Source organism: Cavia porcellus, unplaced genomic scaffold (genome assembly GCF_034190915.1).
Source record: "Cavia porcellus strain 051 isolate PalLab524CR breed Dunkin Hartley unplaced genomic scaffold, mCavPor4.1 scaffold_40, whole genome shotgun sequence".
NCBI classification, from domain to species: Eukaryota; Metazoa; Chordata; class Mammalia; order Rodentia; family Caviidae; genus Cavia; species Cavia porcellus.
Window position 1 is genome coordinate 9,881,982 of NW_026947523.1, and position 19,997 is coordinate 9,901,978.

Here is a 19,997-nt window from a genome sequence, read left to right on the forward strand (position 1 = left end):
AAACACTAAGAGTTGAGATTTGGTCCCTTAGGGTGCAAAAGCACTACAAGCTTGCGCCCTGAATTTGTATGCCAAAACTAGAACAAACAAAGATGAGGGCAACGGTGATGCAGGACCTAGAGCACAGGCTGCAAGACTTTAGGTTGTGGGTCCAGTTCCAAGGCCAGCCACAGTAGGTAGTTCGAATCCCGGGGAAGCCATAGGGTTATGGTATATAATCATGGGTCTCGTTAGGATCAAGGACCTTGGGCTCTTAATAATTCCTGTGTGCTGGGGGTGGTGCATGTCTGTACTTCCAGCAATAGGGGGACTAAGGCAGGAGGATCATTGTGAGTTCAAGACCAGGCTGGGTTACAAAGTGAGCTCAAGGTCAGCTTCAACTGCATAATGAGACCCTGTCTCAAAAATACAAAATTGGCTTGGGATATAGCTCAATGGCACATGACCTGCCTGACAAGCACAAGATCATTACTTCAATCCCTGGTATAAGGGGAAAAAAAATACTAAATTCTGGGGCTAGGGATACGGCTCAGTGGCATAAGTGCCTGCCTAGCAAGTGAAAGGTCCTGAATTTGATTCCTAGCACGGAATAATAATAATAATATTTCCCATGTGATCTGGAACATGTCACCCTCTTTGGGCCACACTGCCTTATCTTCTCCCATGCTTTTCCCATACATCCGTGCTTTTCCCATCAAAGCACATGGAGGCTGCTCTGGGTTTTGACAGCCAGGTTACCTGTGTCTAGAATCAAGCTGTCTGCGGTGCCCGACCCCCCCCCATCTACTTCATGTGCTCTGCTGCCATCCAGCCAGAGCATCCTATTTAGGATCACAACACTACTTGCCCAAGCCGTGCGCTCCTGCTCCTATGCCTCCCTTGCAAGGCAGCCTCCAGTGATGCTGTCATGAAACTAATGGAGCAGAACCTTTTGGACCTTTGGTTCCCAGGACTTTTCTTGACCCAGTAGTGTGCTCACATAGTCATATGATTTTGTAAAATTTGAAAAATGATGTTTTCATTGAAATTGCTTTTATTTATCCTTTTTGGTACTGAGAATCGAACTCAGGACCTTGTGCATGTCAGGTAGGCACTGTGCCACTAAGCTATGTCCCCAGCCCTGAAGTTGCTTTTAAGGTAGTTCTCTCAGCTTGGATTCCATCTTTGTTATAGTTCCCTTTGTGTCTGGTGACATGAGACACCTGCACGCACACACACGCACACACACACACACACACACACACACACACACTTTTATACATTTTTGGCTTCTTGAGACAGTGTTTTGCTGTGTACCCCAAGCTGGCCTCAAACTCACGGTGATCCTCCTGTTTCAGCCTTCCCAGTACTGGGATTACAGGTATGTGCCACCATCTGTAATGCAATTTGTAACTTTAAGAAGGTGACTGCACAGCTAGCCATAATACTGCACATCTGTAATCCTAGCACTCCAAAAGTTGAGGCAGGAGATTGAGAATTTGAGCCCAGCTGGACAATTTAGTGACTTAGCAAGAAATTTTCTCTAATTTAAAAATTTATTAAAGGAAAAACTAGGAATACAGCTCAGTGGTAAAGCCCTGTTCTAGCATGCAGAGGTCCTGGGTTCCACCCCAAACTGGGAGGAAGGGGATGGAGTATTAACATGTCCAAACTGAGCCTCTGACTTTCTGCCTCATTCTCCTGCAGTTCCCCTTTCTCAGTTCTGCACAGCATCGCTCTTTCAGGCCCTCAGGTGGACACCTCCACAGCCATCCTTCGCTTGTCTCTTTCTCATCCCTCATGTTCCATGCACCTGCAAACTTGTTGGCTCTGCCTCCAACCCTCATCCCAGCTCTCAGGGCTCCCAGCCCCATCTCTGGGGTTCTCTGCTGTGCCCCCATCAGCTCCCCTGTGCCGCAGTAGCAACCTCGCACTTCTGCTTCCATTCCCAACCTGTACTGGACACTTAGTCTTTGCTTAGTAGCACACTCAGTTTAGAAATGCAATTTTGAGTCCAAGCATATGAGACGCCCCTTAGAGATAATAAAATGTTTCACTGCAGGGTGTTTGATTTTTCCAGGGCTCCTTTATTAATGGAAAAACATGACTTCAAAGGGAAAAGAGAAAGCCCTGAGCTGACCAAAGTTCCTGGAATAGAGGATTTAGCTGCCAAAATGCTGCCCTATTTCTCTGATCTTCTTTTGCCTAGGGATTGAGCTAAAAATTCAGTGACTGAGGGGATCATTAATCTTATTCCGCAGTTGGCAGGGGCCCTTCAGCTGGGTTCATTTCAAGTTCTGCTTACCAGAGTATAGCTTGTAGTCACCCTCTGTCCTGAACAGCATCTCAAAGTCCCCTTTCCTGTGGTTTCACTTTACGAATCATAACTAGAAGCAGTCTCAGGAAGCATTTGGTACAAAATCATAAATCAAAATCTAAACCAAGGCCCATTAGACAGTAAAAGACCAACGAAGTCCAGCGTGGTGGTGCATGCCCAGATTTTAGCAGGCTGAAGCAGGAGGATGAGATTGAGCAGCCAGGGATGCATAGCAGGTTCAATACCAGCCTGGAATACATAGCAAGATTCTGTATCTGCAAAACAAAACAAAACACCAGTGAAATAAAAGGCTGTCTCTTGACCACACCTTAAATTGTATTTTTTTTTGAGACAGGTTCCAGGCTGGTCTTCAGCTTACTAGATAGCCCAGGCAGGCCTCAAACTTGTGGTGATCCTCCTGCCTCAGTCTCCCATGTGGGATTGTAGGCATGGGCCACCACACATTCAAATTCAGAGATTTTAGATGCATACATCTTGGTAGACCAGGTGACTCAAAGACCAGATCCACCAATAAAAGGAGATGAATACTAAGGAAAGTAAATGGTTCAAATCTGCAAAGGTCTTGACAACCAGAATAAATTGGAATCCACGTGAACTCAAAGGCAGCTACACCTAGAGACATGGGGAGACAGTTTGCTTCTGGCAGCGTATGCATCTTGGATCCTGTGAAAAGAAACCAGAATAATGAAGACAACTTGGGAGGTTACAACAGGGAAAGAGAGAAGTGAATAACTGGTTATTTAAGGGGACAATCAGCAGTAGTTAGGTGGAATTGGCCCATGATGCTTGGATTCTCTGAAGCCAGGCTTCCAGCATATTTTTCATTTAGGACAGTGGTGTGACAGAGAGGACAGGTGTGGGTTCAAATCCTAGCTCCTCACCTTTTTTTCCCCTAGTGGAATCCAGGACCTCGATACATGGTAGGAAGTATTGTGCCACTGAGCTATATCCTCATCCTTTTTTTCCATTTTACTTTGAAACAGCATCTTGCTAAATTGCACAAGTGGGCCTTGAATTTGTAATGCTCCTGTCTCAGGCTCATAAGTAGCTAGGATTACAGATATGTGCCACCTAGTTCTTCGATTTTTTTTTTAGATTTGTACCCTTGGACAAATTGCATAGCATCTCAGAGCTTTGATTTCCTGATCTGCAAAGAAGGCATAATAATATCTACCCATCATGGGCTGCAGATTTAGCTCAGCAGCATAAGTGCCTGCTTGCAAGCATGTGGTTGTGAGTTCAATCTCAGTACCAAAATAATAACAGTAATAATAATAATAATAATAATAATATCATCTACCCTTGGGCTGGGAATGTAGCTCAGTGTTAAGAGGGTTTTCCAGGGCTGGAGGTTTAGCTCAGTGGCATAAGCGCCTGCCTTGCAAGCAAGCAGTCGTGAGTTCAATCCCCAGTACCGATATAAAGGAAAAAGATGAAAAAAAAAAAAAAAGTGTTTTCCAGTAGTATACATTAGGATCTAGAATTGAGCCCTAGAACTGAAAATTAAAAAAAGAAATTAATTACCTGATTAACCTGCTAAGGCTTTATCATGAGAGCTACATGATGTAAGATACACCATGCACTTGATAAATCATACGTATTCAATGGTTTTTTTTTTTTTTTCTTTAGCATTTGCTTTTTGTCCCTTTTTTTTTTTTTTTTTTTTTTTTTCCTAGCTACAAGTGGAGTTGGTATATGTCCTGATGGGACAGAAGAAGGTTGAGATTAACATTAGTATATTCTCCATGTAGGTAATAATAATCCACCCATTAGAGGTCAGTAAGCGCTGCAAAATCTGCAAGTGCTGTTCCAACTGTCAAAGAAAAATTACATTTAATTGTGTTGAGCAAAAGGAATTGTGAATGGGAAAAACTGTGGAGTACAGAAGACTATCCCATGAAAGATGACAGCTGTGAACAAGTCCCTTATTCTCTGGCGCGCCTCATCTGTAAAACAGGAATGGTATTCTTTGTCTACTTTATTGAAATGTTTACAGGGTTTGGTGTCGTGAGAAGTGCACTGGGAGAGTTGTCTTTAAGCTCACCCTTAACTGCTCTGTGGGAACACACGTGTCCAAGTCTGACTTCTGTGGGGAATAGTAAGCATCTCGGGGGCAACAGTCTGATTCCGTGTCTCAGTCACCTGGTTCACTGGCTCTCGGATTTACGCGTTGCTCTGATATAACTACATCAGTTAATTTTTTGTAAATCAGTGATCAGTGCCGCAGTTACCAAGAAACTCTGACGAAGGATAGTCTATTACACTTAGAAGCTGATACTCCATAGTTCGTAAAGATATCTCTAAATTTTAATATATTTTCCTTTTCCGATTTACATTATGTAGTTTGTGGGAAGTCAATTTTTTTTTACGCATTGATTTGAAACGCCTCGATAGCCACAAGGAATGTGGTTTCTTCACTTTCCTCCACGATTGGCTGCAGATCGTCTTAATATGATTGGCTAACGCACCTGCCCATCGTCTTTCCCATGATCCGACGGGGGAAAATGGAAAAAGAAGGTCTTAAAATGCAGCCGTTTATTGGCTCCGGTAGGGAGATACAGGGCGGGGCATGGGAACTATCAATTTGTGATTGGTTTCTGTGTCCGTCAGTCACGTTGCTGCAAACTCTGTCCAATTGTTTTGCTCGTATCATTTTGGCCTTTCCGGATTGGTTATAGGGTGCAGACCGGAATGGTCGTTTATTGGTCCTGACGCTCCAGCTAGCTCCACGAGCTCGCCCCTCGCTCTGTTGCCGTGGTTGCAGGCCCGGCCCGCCCGCTTGCTCGTTGACTGCTTGACTTAGAGCGAAGGAAAGTGGATCCGTTGGTCTGTCGGGAACGAGGCTCCGGCGGCCTGGCCCACGCGGAGACGTTGCCATGGCAGCCGCCGCCGGGGGCGCGGACGAGGAGCCGCGTTCCGGCCGCTCGAGCTCGGACGGCGAGTGCGCAGTGGCGCCCGAGCGGCTGACGGAAGCCGAGGGCCTCTTCTCCTTCGCCGACTTCGGGTCCGCGTTGAGTGGCGCCGCTGGCCTCTCGGGCCGGGCGTCCGGAGGGGCCCAGTCGCCGCTGCGCTACCTGCACGTCCTGTGGCAGCAGGACGCCGAGCCGCGCGACGAGCTGCGCTGCAAGATCCCCGCCGGGCGACTGAGACGAGCGGCCAGGCCCCACCGCCGGCTCGGGCCCACGGGCAAGGATGTGCACGGTGAGCGGCCACGGCACCCTGGGCGCGCGACCTCGGGGGACCGGTCCGGGCCCTCCAGGGTGATCCTCGCGCCTCCCGTCTGGGATCAAAATTACCCTTATACTTGCTAAGGAACGTGGATTTTTTAAAAAAAGTCTTCCTGCTTGGTGTCAGTCATTTCAGGCTTGCTTCACTTAGTAATTCCTGAGTAGAGCCTTTCCATGACTGCGGTGTTTATTTCTAGATAATAATACGGAGTAGTGAGAGAGAGGAGGCCAGAGTCTGTGGCTGAGTAGTTGTACCAACTTGTTAAAAATGCAGTCCTGGTCTGGACTTTGGCTTAGTTTTCCATCTATAAAATGGGTACAAGTGCTTGGTTTGGGACAATATTGGAAGAAGTAAGATACTAAATGCATGTTTGTTTGTTTTTTTGTTTTTTTTTAAAAAGATGTTCAGCACTGTACTTGTTTGCAGTACATGCCTGCATTCCTTGTGGAGAGCTGGTATCTGTACATGACACATGTTAATTCTTTCTTCCTTCCCTCCTTACTGCCTTGTCTCTCGTCCCTTTCCCATTTGCAGAACCTAAATGCATAGCTATTACCATGTGTCTGTTATGTGCTGTTGAATGTTTCATGATCGTTTTGTTTGCTTGTTTGCTTAGACTATTATTGTGAGAAAAAAATTGTGATCAGAAGTAGGTATGCGGCTTGCACAGAATTTAGTACAGAGAAGTTCTGCTAAGGCCTGGCTACATTGTTGTGACCTAATCTAGTGATTACTGTTTCACTTTTGTTGTGGTTCTGTGTTTTTTGAGACAAAGTCTCCTTTTGTAGTTTAGGCTGGTCTTGAATATACTATGTAACCCATGCTAGCCTCAAACTCCAGGCATCCTGCCTCAGCCTCCTCTGTGCTGGGATTAGAGATGTGTGCCACCATCCCGGGCTACTGATTACCCTTTATTTGACCCTCTTGACTTCCTCTTAACCCTTTGCCCTAGAGATCAGATCCCCAGTCTCAGATACAGGATCTTTTGTAACCCTCACAAGAACTCAGAGCTATAGAAATTGTTTCCATTTTACTGAAGAAGAAAGATTCAGAAGCTGTCTTACCCCCAGGCCACCTGGAAGGTGGCAGCGCCATTGTGAGAGCACAGCTCAGCCTCTTGCTGTGGTCTGGCTACCAGGTGGTCTTCCACATTTTTGGATGCCATGGAAACTAAGGGCCTGAAAGATCAAAAGGGGAACTTGTAGGGTTCCTTCTCAGACTAGCTGTGATTTACCCCAAGTCTTGGTGGTGTAGAGAAGAAGTGTGAAAGTGCTGTGTAAAGTGCTATATGGATATAAGGAATAGTTATATCTGAGATGCAGTTTCTTAACCATTCACTGGCTGACAAAGGCATTGCTTGTGGTAGTGGGGCACTGAGGATTGAACCCAGAGCCTTTGCACCACACTACATCGATAGTCTTTTTTTTTTTTTAAAGACAGGGTTATCACTAAGTGACTAAATTGTCCATACTGGGCTTGAACTTGCAATCCTCCTGCCTCAGCCTCCCAGAGTGCTGGGATTATAGCCATGCTCCATACACCAGGCTAAAGGTGTTACTTTCTATTAACTTTAGTATAGAGGGAGTATTGTTGGAGGGATGAAAAATTTTCTGCTTAGGAATTACCAAATTTAGGGAACAGTCGTTTGGGAATGACGGGTTTTGGAGCTTAGCTCATAAAGAACTTTCAGGTAAATCATCTCATACTACCTTTGCACTAACTGAGAGCTGGCAGAGCGACCCAGCCTTGTCTTGCAGATAATGCCCAAGGGCCAGGGATGGTAAATTTTCTCTCTGGAGGTCGCCAGCTACTGTAGGTAGCAGAAACAAGATCTGGCTCCAAAAATGAGATTTGCTGCAGAAAGTGGCCATTGTTCCAACTGTGGCCTGGTTCAAGTTTCTCCTTGTCTTGGGTCCTGGCACCTCCGTTTCCCTTGTGCTGTGGTCCCCGAGGGGTGGGTGACTGAGGAAGGCATGGGAGCCAGGCATGTTGTTTCATCAGGGTGATATTTTTCACAAAACACAAAAACTTGTTCTCTTCCCAGCTCTGAAGAGGCTGAGGGACTCGGCTAATGCCAACGACGTAGAAACAGGTGAGTGTGCGCAGTGGGCCGAGCTCCGGCCCGGATGCAGGGCTGGGGCAGATGTGGGGATCCGGTGAGCAGCACTGGAAAGACAGTGCCGCGCCCAGCTCCGTGAAGCCCACTGCGATTGCTCTGACTCTCACATAACTTGATTCTTTCTGGTGTCACAGCACTTTCGCTTTGTTTCTGAGGTAGCGTCTCACTGTGTAGTTCAGGCTGAGGTTAAACTATGTATCCGGGCTGGCCTCCAACTCAGGGCACTCCTCCTGCCTCAGCTTGCTAAGTGCTGGAATTATAGGCGTGCACCCCTACACCTGGCTTTGCAATGGCCCGCACTCTGCAGTCATCTTGCAGAAGGTGAATCAGGCCTAGGTACTCAGCACCTGTGCTCCCTCCCCACTGCCCCCCAGCCTCCAGGATGACAGCAGTCCTCACGCTGTGGGCTCACTGGTCATGCCAGAGACCACGTCTGCCTTCGTATCCCTGACACCAGCACCACTGTCTGCAAAGAACAGGGGCTCTTTTTGATACAGGGGAATGAAACTCCTGACCTACTATGTCTGCGAGTTCGTGTTCTCTAAAATCGAAGAGTGAATTTTAGGAACAACGGAGATAAGAATAGAATATATTTATTGAGAGAGAGAAAGCTTCCATCAGAAGAGACACAGAAGGGGTCCCAAACGGGTTGCCAAGGACATTGTCTTTTCCAGGGACTTTTATAGAGCAAAATCATGGGGCAAGATGGGTTCAAGTGGGAGAAGACTGAGAACTCATAAAACAGGTGGGCATAAGGTGGGACAGAACTACAGTTAGCCTATGAGATCAATAGTTCAGGTAAGATTGATTACATTAGAGACAAATGGGGAAGCGAGGCATTCTTACATAGCAGTGACTCTTCCCTAGGGGGATGGCATGGTGACTCCAGGCTTCCTCAGGGTGGTAGGGAACTATTTAGGGTGTCAGTCCTCAGGACAGGGTGCATTTGTTTGGTCTTTTCTCTTGAGGCCTGGCCCACAGCAGAAGGTATCTGTCTCCCCCACAGTTGTGAGGTATCTGTACTGGCTCCATAGAGGACCCAGACCTGTCTGACTGCCTATAATATTTCTAACTAGCTCAGCTGCCTGCAACACTGTCTTTTTTTTTAATCGGTACTGGGGCTTGAACTCACAACCGCCTGCTTGCAAGGCAGGTGCTTATGCCACTGAGCTAAATCCCCAGCCCCACCTGCAGCACTTTTGCACTGGTGGTAACAGGGTGACACCCCCACTCACTGCCAGGTGATCATTTACCATGTCCAGCTGCTCAGTGACACGTGGGCTTCAGGTTGAGGGGCTCCTGAAGTTTTTTTGTTTGTTTGTTTGGGTTTTTTTTTTTTTTTTTGTCTTTTTGAGACAAGGTTTCAAAAAGTTCAGGCTGGCCTTGAGCTCACTTTGTAGTCTAGACTGGTCCTGCCCTTGCAGTGATCCTCCTGCCTCAGCCTCCTGAATGCTGGGATTACAGGCGTGCACCACCACATCCGGCTAGAACTTGTTTACTTAACAGAGCCTTGCAGACACTGGGCCATGATCCTCACAGGACGCTGGCTGGTTTTGTGCTGCTACTCTCCTGATGGGTCAGTGGCAGTATCAAAGGGACAAGGACAGGTTCCAGCACCAAAAAAGTGTAACTTTATCCACTGACTCGCTGTTTCCTGTGAGGCAGGGGAAGGTGGTGTGTTGTTTTCCCATGGCTGCTTTCTCTGATTACCCCACATGCGAGAGCTCGGTAACGTGAGTACGTGCATCCTGTGCCCTAGGCCTGAAGCCAACACAGGTCTCAGGACCAGGTGTCCCCACCCTGCCCCAGGGTGGTGGGCTTTCATTTTGGAGGTTCTGGGGGAAATCTATTTCCCCATCTTCCCGAGATGCCACCCACATTCAGTCCAAAAACAGTGGGCCGAGTCTCTCCTCCCCCATTTGCCATCTCTCGGTTTTGTTTTATTTATTTAGTTTTTGAATTTTTTAAAATTTTCTTTATAGGGGCTGGGGATTTAGCTCGTGGCATAAGCATCTGCCTTGCAAGTGTGCGGTCGTGAGTTCGATCCCTGGTACTGATAGAAATGAAAAAGACCAAAAAAAAAAAAAAATCAGTTTTGGGGGCTGGGGATTTAGCTCAGCGGCATAAGTGCCTGCCTTGCAAGCAGGCAGTTGTAAGTTCGATCCCTGGTACCGATAAAAACGAAAAAGACCAAAAAAAAAAAATTTTTTTTTTCTTTATAAAAAAGTAATAATAAAATTTTCTTTATGGGCTTATAAGCTGCTGTAGATACATAGTGTAGCCCACATAGTACTATTTTGTATGTTTTGAATGTTTTTTATAGTCTATGGAACCATTTTTTCCAAGATAGAGTCATTATTTTTCCCTGTTTACAGATTTGAGTATATGACTGAGATATGATTCTTCTAGTACTTATAATGTCAAAATCAGAATTCAAAGCAAGGCCCGTGATGGACTTCTGTAGTCCCAGCTATTTGGGAGGCTTGTGAGGATCCCTTGAGTCCGGGAGTCAAGACTGGTCTGAACACATAGTAAGATCCCTTCTCATGGGGCTGGGGATTTAGCTCAGCGGCATAAGGACCTGCCTTGCAAGTAGGCAGTCGTGAGTTCGATCCCTGGTACCGATAAAAACGAAAAAAGCCAAAAAAAAAAAAAAACTTTAAAAAAAAAAAAAAAAAAGATCCCTTCTCATAAAAAAGCCACAAATCACTTCGTCATTCCATTCCCTAATTAAAACCATGATTTTCTTTTCTTTTCTTTTCTTTTCTTTTCTTTTCTTTTTTTTTCCCCTTTTGGTGCTGGGGATTGAAACCAAGGCCTTGCCTGTGCTAGGTGAGCTGTCTCCTGCTGACCAGCAACCCTTAGCCCCATAACCGCAACTTTTAATGGGCACACTGGAGCCCTGCAAAGGTACAGACCGAGCGTTATGTAGTGTCACTTGTGTTCATCTTGAGGATTTGCCTCCCAGTTATGCAACCGCTACCTCACAGGGTGCATGTGTTTTGATGGCTCCCGGGAGAGGCGGCTAAAGTGCTTTCTATGAAGGCTCTAATTACACAAATCACAGAACCGGGAAGCCTGTTTTGCACTGTTGTGTCTTGGCGATGCTGGGGCGCCATGAGAGCTCTGGCTTTTCCTTCGCTCGCTCAGTGTCTTCTGCCCTGAGCCCCTCCCCCACTTCAGCAGCACTGACTCAGCTGGCCTTGCTGGACACGGCTTGGGAAAAACCTACAACGTAACTGGAGAAGACGATGCCACCTCTGACAAAAAACTAAAGTGCAGTGTTCAGTAGGAGAAGTGTAATTTGTGAAGCAAAAACTCCCAGGTTTAACCCCAAGTGTGGTAGTGCACACGTGTAATTCCAGCCCACAGGTGACTGAGGCAGGAAGATATCCTCAATTCAAGGCCAGCCTGGGCTGTATAGTGAGACCTTGTCTCCAAAAAACAAAAAGAAAAGTAGAAAAACCCACATTTGCAGCCCAGCTTTGTTCCTTTTACTTGAATTAAACAGGCTGGCTGGCTGGACCAGGGATATAGGTCAGTGGCACATACCCCCGCCTGTGGAAACCTTCCCTGGATCCCTGAGCTGCTGCCCATCCCCAGGGCAAGTGTGAGGTTGTGAGTTCAATTCCCGGTACCAGGTAAATAAATAAATAATAATAATAAAGTATGAAGGAAGCCATCTGGGTGCAGGATTCCTTTCCTGGCCTGCATGGTGAACCTCTCCTGGCTGTGCTCAGTATACTTTAGGAAGGAAGGGCTGTGGAGACAAAAAAAAAAAAAAAAAAGAAAAATGACTGAAAGGGGGCTGGGGGTTTAGCTCAGGGGCACGAGCTCTGCCTGGCAAGCGTCGGGTCTTGAGTTCATTCCCCAGAATCACAAAAAAAAAAAAAGAAAGAAAGAAAAAAAGACACATTGCTGATTCTAGAATACCGCTTGGTGGCAATTTTCCCCTCTGCTAGCTGTGGACATAATGTGCAGCGCCTCCCATTTATGGTGCCTGCAGACTCCAGAGCAGAAATTTCACGTCCATTACGGGCACCCAGCAGCTCTGGCTTCTGCCCATTTGCCCTGCGGGCGCAGCCCCTGCTCCCCTTGTTCTTGGCACAACGGCCTTTGTTTTGTATGTGGCTTAGCCTGGGCCTAGTCCGAGTGTCTGTGTGCCGCTTGCTCACCGCCCTGTCTCCTTCTTGGTGCCGGCAGTGCAGCAGCTGCTGGACGATGGCGTGGACCCCTGCGCAGCGGATGACAAGGGCCGCACCGCCCTCCACTTCGCCTCCTGCAATGGCAACGACCAGATTGGTGAGTCCTGAGAGGGCGGGCGGAGCGTCCCGCCTTGGGGATGCGCAGGGAGACTGCTCCGGGGTACCCCAGGCCTTGGCCTGAGGAGCGGGCCTGCCGGGCAAGGAGGGGCTGAGCCTGCAGGGAGACCGTGAGGGACCCCCAAGGCCCAGGGAGCCTGCAGTGGGGAGCCGGCCCTGGGAGGGTGCAGCAGGCCTCTGGGCGCTCGGGCAGTGCCAGGCACAGTGCAGGGCAGCACTTGTCGGGTTATATTGTGGGGTCACTAGCCAGGCGTGGTGGCGCACACCTGTGATCCCAGCACTTGGGAGGCGGAGGGAGGAAGATGGGGGGTGGAGTTCAAGGCCAGCCTGAACTGCATAGCACAACCCTGTCTCAAAACAGTAAAATACTTAAAACGAAATTGTGATGCACCTTCAGACAGTGAGCCATGTGTGTCTGCATGCCTGAGCCACCCGGGTCAACATGGACGCTTTCCCGATGCCCTCGCCGCTGTCTCTCTGTGGAGCTTGTTCCCCGTGGACCAGGATGCTTGCTTGTGGGTTTCACATGAGTGAAAGTGCAAAGTCTGTGCTCCTCCCCTTGGTTCTTACTCACTGTTGTTCTGTCCTGGGCGTAGGACCCAGGGCCTTGTGCATGCTAGGCGAGCACTCCACCCTGACCTACACCCCCAGCCTTCTATGCTGTTCTCAGGCAGGGTCTCAGTCAGTTCCCCAGGCTGGACCTAAACTTGCCATTCTCCTGCCTCAGCCTCCTGAGTAGCTGGCATCACAGGTGCATGCCACTGCGCCCAGCTATGCAACTCTGCCAGTTAGAATTACAGCATACTTCACAGGAGTGTGACATGGGTCCGTAGTCCGTCCATCCTTATGTACGTGGCTGTGATATTCCTCACATTTGGCCCTCCTACTTTTCTTTTTGTTTTTTCCTTTTTGGTTTTTTTGAGGCAGGGTCTCACTGTGCAGTTCATGCTGGCCTTGAACTCACTATATAGTCCAGGCTAGCCTCAAACTCGCAGCAATCCTCCTGCCTCAGCCTCCTGAGTTCTGGGACTAGAGGTGTGCACCACCGTCCTGGCTTACCCATCCTACTTTTGAGGGCCTTTTGTGTTGCGCCCCGGCTTGGGCCTTTGTGAGTAACAAACAGTGCTGCTGTGAGTGTTCTCGTGCTTGTGCCTGGTGGCTGGAAACGCTCCCCTGGGGTGTATGGGCCTGGGGTGGAACTGTTGGTCATCAGGGTACAGCCACGCTTTGTCTGAGTGTCCACTCCCACTCTCCAACGGTGCACAGGGCTCATGCACTGTCCCGTGCCCTTGCGTGTGTGGAGCAGGGTTTCTCTTCGGTTTTAGCGGGTCTGAAGCATCCCATGTACTGTAACTCGCATTGCTCTGCCGGCCTGTGAGATCAAGCACTTCATGTGTTTCCGTTCCTGGCCATGTTTGCATCCTCTTTTGCAAAGTATCTGTTCAAGTTGGTGTTTTTTGTTTTTTGTTTGGTTTTGTTTTTGTCCCTTTTTCTAAACACGCTATCTTACTGAGTTGTAGGAATTCATTTTTTTTGAGACAGGGTCTCACCATGTAGTCAGGCTTGCCCTGAATCGTTGTGTAGCCCAGGCTGACTTCGAACTCCCAGCTCTCCTATCCCAAGTGCTGGAGTTACAGGTATGTGCATGCTGGGCATGTTGGCACACGCCTGTAACCCTAACGTGTGCAAGTTCAAGGCCAGCCTAGGCTACCAGTGAGTTTAAGGCCAATCTGAACTACCTAGTGAGACCCTGTCTCAAAGAAACAAAATACAGACAAACAGCAACAGAAAAAATCCCATACCGGCATATGCCCCTTCTGCAGGCTGTAAACTCTTTAACACTTGGGACACAAATCATTTACTGATTATACCTGACTTCTTTTGAGCTTTCCTTTGTTCTCTATAAGAGGACTTTTTATGAGCTACCCCCCAGCCTTTTATTTTATTCTGAGACAGGGTCTCACTGAGTTTCCTAGACTGGACTCAAACTCACAACAATTAAAGTTCCTAATTCTAATGAATTTAATGTATAAGACTTTCCTTTTACATGGTTAGTGGTTTTGTGACTACGTAGGAAATCTCTGCACAGTCATGAAGAGGTTCTCCTGTTCTTCTTCTAGAAGTCTGACTGTCCCAGTCTTGTGTTTAGGTCTGTAATCCTCTAGAATTAACTGCTGTGGGTGATGTGAGGGTCAGCATCCCATTCAGTGTCCTGGACCCAGATTGGCTCACCTGTGCGCCCAAAGGGTAATTGGCAACTCCTTGTGGTACCACTGCCCACCCTCGTGCCCATGATGGTCGAGGAGGTTTTTCCAGGGCTCGGGCTCGTCTGCTGGCCTCATTCTTACTGTGGCACTCGGCTGTGGGAAGAGCAGGAAGTGGCCTTGGAAGGCTTCACTAGCAATTTCCTTAACCTTTAATACTTCAGTTACTTGCCATTCTCCTGCCTCAGCCTCCTATCATCCCAGCTGCTTGGGAGGCTGAGGCAGGAGGAGCTCAAGTCTGAGGCCAGCCTAGATAATTTAGTGAAACAGTATCTCAAAATAATAGATTTTTTTTTTTTTAACTTTTTATCGGTACCAGGGATCGAACTCACAACTGCCTGCTTGTAAGTCAGGTGCTTATGCCGCTGAGCTAAATCCCCAGCCCCCAAAATAATAGATTTTTAAGAGGGCTGGGGGGGGGGTAGCTCAGTAACAGTGCCCCCAGGTTCAGTCCCCAGTGCCACAGAGAGAGAAAAAGACAGAAGAAAAACAACCTCAGTTGCATAGCACCTGTGTGGGCCCAGAGAGCCTCCTGCTGGCCTCCAGGGCCTGCGCATGAGCCCTGTAGAGGGACGAGGGAGCAAGTGAATGAAACAGAGCAGACAGCGCGTCTGGGCATTCGGCATCTGTACTCTGAGCGAGCCTCCTGCCGGACAGGGCTGTGGGTCCCCGAGAAGGCAGCATCTGACGGGGCCTCCTGGGCTTTCCTGTTTGCAGTGCAGTTGCTCCTGGACCACGGCGCCGACCCCAACCAGCGCGACGGGCTGGGGAACACACCGCTGCACCTGGGTGAGTGCCGGAGGTCACAGCACCCTCTGCAGCATTGGCAGGTGGGAGCCTGGGCTCCTGCTGGCTCCCAGCGCCGGGGCAGATCCTGAGCCCTGGGCCACACTCCCCGCTGCCTGTGTCCCATGGACACTTAGGGACCCTGCAGTTGACCGTGCCCTCTGCACCATGGTTTCACAAGTAGACCAGCTTCACAGCGCCTCTGCCAGGGCCCGTGGCCATGAGGCCTTCGGCCGTTCCAGCCTTGCCCCTGGCTGACACTGTGGCTTATAGTGAGGAGGTTCCATCTCCAGGCCTCAGTTTCCCCAGCTATAAAGGAGACTTTCTGCTGTGTTCTCCCAGCTGCTGCCCTGTGATGGGGGCACCCTTTCGGGAGGCTTGGCTAGCCCCCGCACACTGGGGTACAGCCCTGCTCCCTCCTCCCACTGGGCCTGGATCCTTAAATCCTTGTTTTTCCTTCTCAGCGGCCTGCACCAACCACGTCCCTGTCATCACCACGCTGCTTCGAGGAGGTACGAGGCCCCCTCCCTCCCTCCCCTCCCTCTCCCTCTGTCCCCTCCTCTCCCTCCTTCCCCTCCTCTCCCCACCATCCCCAGCACCTCACCTGCCTGTTCCTGCAGGAGCCCGTGTGGATGCCCTGGATCGAGCAGGCCGCACGCCCCTACACCTGGCCAAGTCCAAGCTGAACATCCTGCAGGAGGGCCACTCCCAGTGCCTGGAGGCCGTGCGGCTAGAGGTGAAGCAGGTGAGCAGAGGTGCCAGGCAGAAGCCATGCTGCCCTGTGTCTCTGATCCCCCATGCATCCCGCCAGCCCCCAGGCGGCTCAGCGCCCTCTCCCTGCAGATCATCCACATGCTGCGGGAGTACCTGGAGCGCCTGGGGCGGCACGAGCAGCGTGAGCGGCTGGACGACCTCTGCAGCCGCCTCCAGATGACCAGCACCAAGGAGCAGGTAAGCCACAGGCCAGGCCAGCCCCCACCTGCACACCCGGATGTGCTACCAGAAGAGCCGCGCCTCCTCGCATGTCCTCTGAAACTGCAGTAGCCCTGCCCCCTGGGAGAAGGGACACCACCTGTGTCCCATGCCTGTGGAGGAAGGGTAGTGGGGGGACCTGGGTGTCCTGGCACTGGAAACAGTGTGACTTTGGTCCCACAGGTAGATGAAGTGACCGACCTGCTGGCCAGTTTCACCTCCCTCAGTCTGCAGATGCAGAGCATGGAGAAGAGGTAGCGGGCAGCTGTCCCTGCCCTGCTGGTCAGCACTGCCCTGCCCTCTGCGCCTCAGCCCGAAGGAAAAGCCCGGCATCAGAGACTGTGGGGAACACTTAGCTCGGATGCCGGGGAGCAGAAATGTACTCTCCATGACTGCAGAGTCACTCCCACCACTGTCTCTGTCCTCTCTGTGGGCCTGGAGGGACCAGGCGAGCCTCTGCAGCTGCTCCTCAGCTGTGACCCACACGCTGGCTCAGCGGCCTCATGGTCACAGGCCTTCTCTGTGTTCCTCCTGGCCATGAGCTGGCTGCCCGGAGCTGGCTTAGGGAGGGCGCCCCCGGTCCAGGGGCAGCCCTGGCTCTGTCACCCAGCTAAAGGTGACACTTCACTGAGTTTCTGTGGTTACAAGAGGCTTGGGGACACTCAGAACTTATCAGGGTTAGGAATGACCCTGCTAAGGCGGAAGCAGGAAGTCACCAGCCCTTTCCTCCCAGCTGCAGGAGCGCCAGGAGGGTGGCGCCATCTTGCGGCTCTCACTGTCTTAGGCTGGGCCGGCATGAGCCCTGGTCCTCCTCCCAGGAACCTGTGACCCTTACTGTGTGACAGAGAGGCTCACGGATATGACAGGATCCTGTGGCAGATGTCCCTGAATTACGTAGATGGGCTGGATCCGAGCACAGGGAGCTTTGTAAGAGGAAAGCCGGGGCTGAGGGAGGAGGGAGGAGGTGCGCAGGTGGAAGCAGGAAGCTGCGGGAGGAACAGGAAGCCGAGGAAGAGGCCTAGAGCCGAGGAGTGCAGGCTGCCCACCTCCGGGAGCCAGAACCACGGAAGGGCTGCTCTGGGAACTTCAGGAAGCACTGACGCTGTCGCCTGCCCGGACTTGAGCTTGGTGAGACCCATTTCCACTGCAAGTCCACGGAGCTGTCAGAATAAATCTGCAGAATGACCGCCACTTTGTTTGTGATTTGATGCAGCAGCAGCGGGAAGCTAACGAAGCACTGGGTGCTCAAGGTCACCACGGAGAAGGGTTTAGTCCTGTCACATGCCCCGCCCCAGCCCAGGAGCAGAAGCACCCCCTTGGCACGGCTGTGTCTGGCCTACCCTCCTAGGACACTGTGACCGCAGACCTGGTGTCCCTGTGTGGCCTTGCCCCTTCCTCTCCAGTTGGGAAGCCCTAGCTTGTTTCAGAGGAGAGCTTGTCCCAGGTCACAGTTTGGCACACTTCAGGTCTTAAGTGAACTCTTGGAGCCCCAGGTCCTGGAGGTAATTAGGTACAGGTTACCAGCCCAGCCAGGCATGGTGGTCATGCCTGTAGTCCCAGCCCCGTGGAGGAGGAGGAGGAGGAGGAGGAGGAGGAGGCGGCGGCAGGAGGGTCACTGAGTTTGAGGTTAGCTGGGCTACGCTGTGAGTTCAAGGCTACCTGAACTATGTATTAAGGTCCTGGATTAACAAAACAAAACTTGCTGGCACAGCCTAGGGCTGGCCCCAGAACACTGCAGGAAGGGAGCCCGAAGTCTCCCAGATTCCTAGGACTAGGAAGGTAGGGGCTGCGGAGTGTGGGGACCAGGGATACCCTGTGGTGGGGTACTAGGGGGCGCAGTAGTGGAAGCAGCTTTCTTTCCTCGTGTCTGCCCTGGTCACTCAGCACTTTCCAGCTGCACCTGCCCACACAGGCAGGGCCCCAGGGTGCCCCTCCCAGGGCCTCTGCAGGGCAGGAGCTGGGCGGGTGGGAGAGGACTGGGAACTCTGGTTTGTTCCTCTCGGTGCCTGCTCCTCTGGGCCTCCTGCTCCACCCTCTGGCAGAGCACAGAGGTTCGGGCAGTGCCCCCTTGGAGGGTGTGAGCCTCCTCTGGGCTTGTGTTCTGTGACCTTGGGGATGGAACCCAGGGGCTGGAGCACACTGGGTTGGTATTGGGGATGGAACCCAGGGGCTGGAGCACACTGGGTTGGTACCCCACCTTTGAGCTTCACCCTAATCCCACACAAGCTTTGGCTGACACCTCAGTGCTGGATCACCATCTCCACTCCTGGCCTTGGTCCCTGAGTGTGCCCTGGCACAAAGGTGGTGTCTGTTGTCAACACCCTCCCTGGCCACACAGATGGAGACAAGTTTAAGGTGGCTTGTAGGTCAGTCATCAAACATTTGCCAGACAGCTGGGCAGCCAGCCAGCCTGCCTCACCCCATTTCCAGCCAAGATGTTTCCTCCAACCCCGAATTTGTCTGAAGAGCAGTCAGATAAAGTTGGCCCAGACATCAGAATGAGTCAGACTATACCCGAGTGGGCCCGCTCACTGGCTGGAGTGGCCGTGGCTGGAGAGAACTCTCAGAGCTTCCCCCGGGGTGGCTCTCTTGCCATTTGCTCCAGAAACTGCTGGTGGTGTGCAGACTGGGCAGAGGCAGGAAGAAGAATGCATATATGTGGATTTCATCATTCAGATGAAGTGGGGTTTAGTTTGGTTTTGGGAACCTGGGGCCTTTGCATTGGGCTTCACCCCCGGCACTTTTCGATAAATCACTGAATTGTCCAGGCTGGGCTCATACTTTGACCCCCTTACCTCAGCCTCTCAGTGTGGTTATGGCATGAAAATCTTTTGGTCACCTATTCTCCTGAGCTTCAGGCCTGAGCGAGCACTCGCCCAGCTGGGCAGTGTCCTGGGGACCCCGTGCTGCGGCTTGTGTGGCCAGGCAGCAGGGCCTGGGAGCTGGGTCCACACTAGAGTTCACGCTGTTGCCACAGTTCCCTGACGAGGGGCCACAGTATTTGCTGGGTGCCTGCTGGCCTCTGCTTGGTGTCTGCAGTAAAGCGTCAGGTCACCACTTTGTGTACTGCTGCTTCTGTTACAGAGGGTGTAGGAGGGTAGGAGACGAGGCTGAGAGCTCGCCTGGGAATGGCTGTGAGAACCTGGCCCAGGCCTGTCATTCTCTGCCAGGTTTCCAAAACTGTCTCCAGTGCTCCCGGGACACAGCGGGGAGGGACTGAGTGGCTGCCGTGGCTCTGACAGCGGTCACTGTCCTCAGGGCAGGGGCCTCCGACTCTCCCTTGTGGAGCACACGGTAGGATGCACTCAAGGATGAGTGCACACCTGGTCACCTCGGGAAAATCAGGATGATGGAGGCGACAGGGCTGGGCCGGATCTATAGTGATCCTTGCTGACCTTGGGCTGGGGGAGGGGAGGCCTGAGCAGAACGGGGGCCCCAGAGGGTGAGGGGCTGGCTAAAGAAGGAGATGGGTCCTGAGGTCTAGGTTAGCCCTGGCAGGCCCCAGAAAACTGTCACCCCCACGCCAGAGGCCCGATGCATCTTTAGCCCAGGGCAGGCAGCAAAAGCTCCAGGTGTGGCCTCAGGGGTAAGGCTCTTCTGGAAGAAAGTCCGAGTCCTTTGCCTGCTCCCCAGACCAGGAAAGATGTTGAGCCCAGAACAACATCGGAAGGCTAGCCTGGGGCTCAGGTCATCCCAGCAAAGGCCCGGGTCCTGGCTCTAGGGCCCAAAGGGAAGTCATAGGCCACAGTCCTAACGCAGGACCTCAGGGCCCCAAGTTAGGGCTCCAGACAGGAGCATTTGGGGTCCCCGTGCTCACAGAGCGACTGCTCGGGCTGACCCCTGTGAGCCTGAAGACTGTGGCTTTGGATGTCACAGAGGCGGAGGCATCAGGCTGCTCCAAGGAGGATGAGCAGTACCTCCAGGCTGGGTTTGAGGGCTGCATCGAGCCAGCAGGGAGCCGTGGGGTAGCTGTCTCCAGACACATCCCC

General features: G+C 51.2%; 1 protein-coding gene across 2 annotated transcripts; it reads left to right on the forward strand.

The window, feature by feature from the left end:
- Nucleotides 1-5,021: 5,021 nt before the first annotated feature.
- Nucleotides 5,022-17,199, forward strand: Ankrd54 (ankyrin repeat domain 54). Of its 2 annotated transcripts, XR_010045799.1 has the most exons (9): nt 5,022-5,518; nt 7,590-7,637; nt 11,868-11,966; nt 12,384-12,501; nt 14,968-15,039; nt 15,501-15,548; nt 15,657-15,781; nt 15,880-15,987; nt 16,192-17,199. XR_010045799.1 is itself a non-coding variant. In XM_003470478.5 (8 exons), the coding sequence occupies exons 1-8, from the start codon at nt 5,194-5,196 to the stop codon at nt 16,264-16,266; spliced, it is 900 nt and encodes a 299-aa protein (XP_003470526.2). In that variant the 5' UTR covers nt 5,031-5,193; the 3' UTR covers nt 16,267-17,199. The 2 variants fall into 2 exon arrangements, 1 of the variants encoding a protein (XP_003470526.2); XM_003470478.5 differs by lacking the exon at nt 12,384-12,501 and having other exon boundaries at nt 5,031-5,518.
- Nucleotides 17,200-19,997: the final 2,798 nt, after the last annotated feature.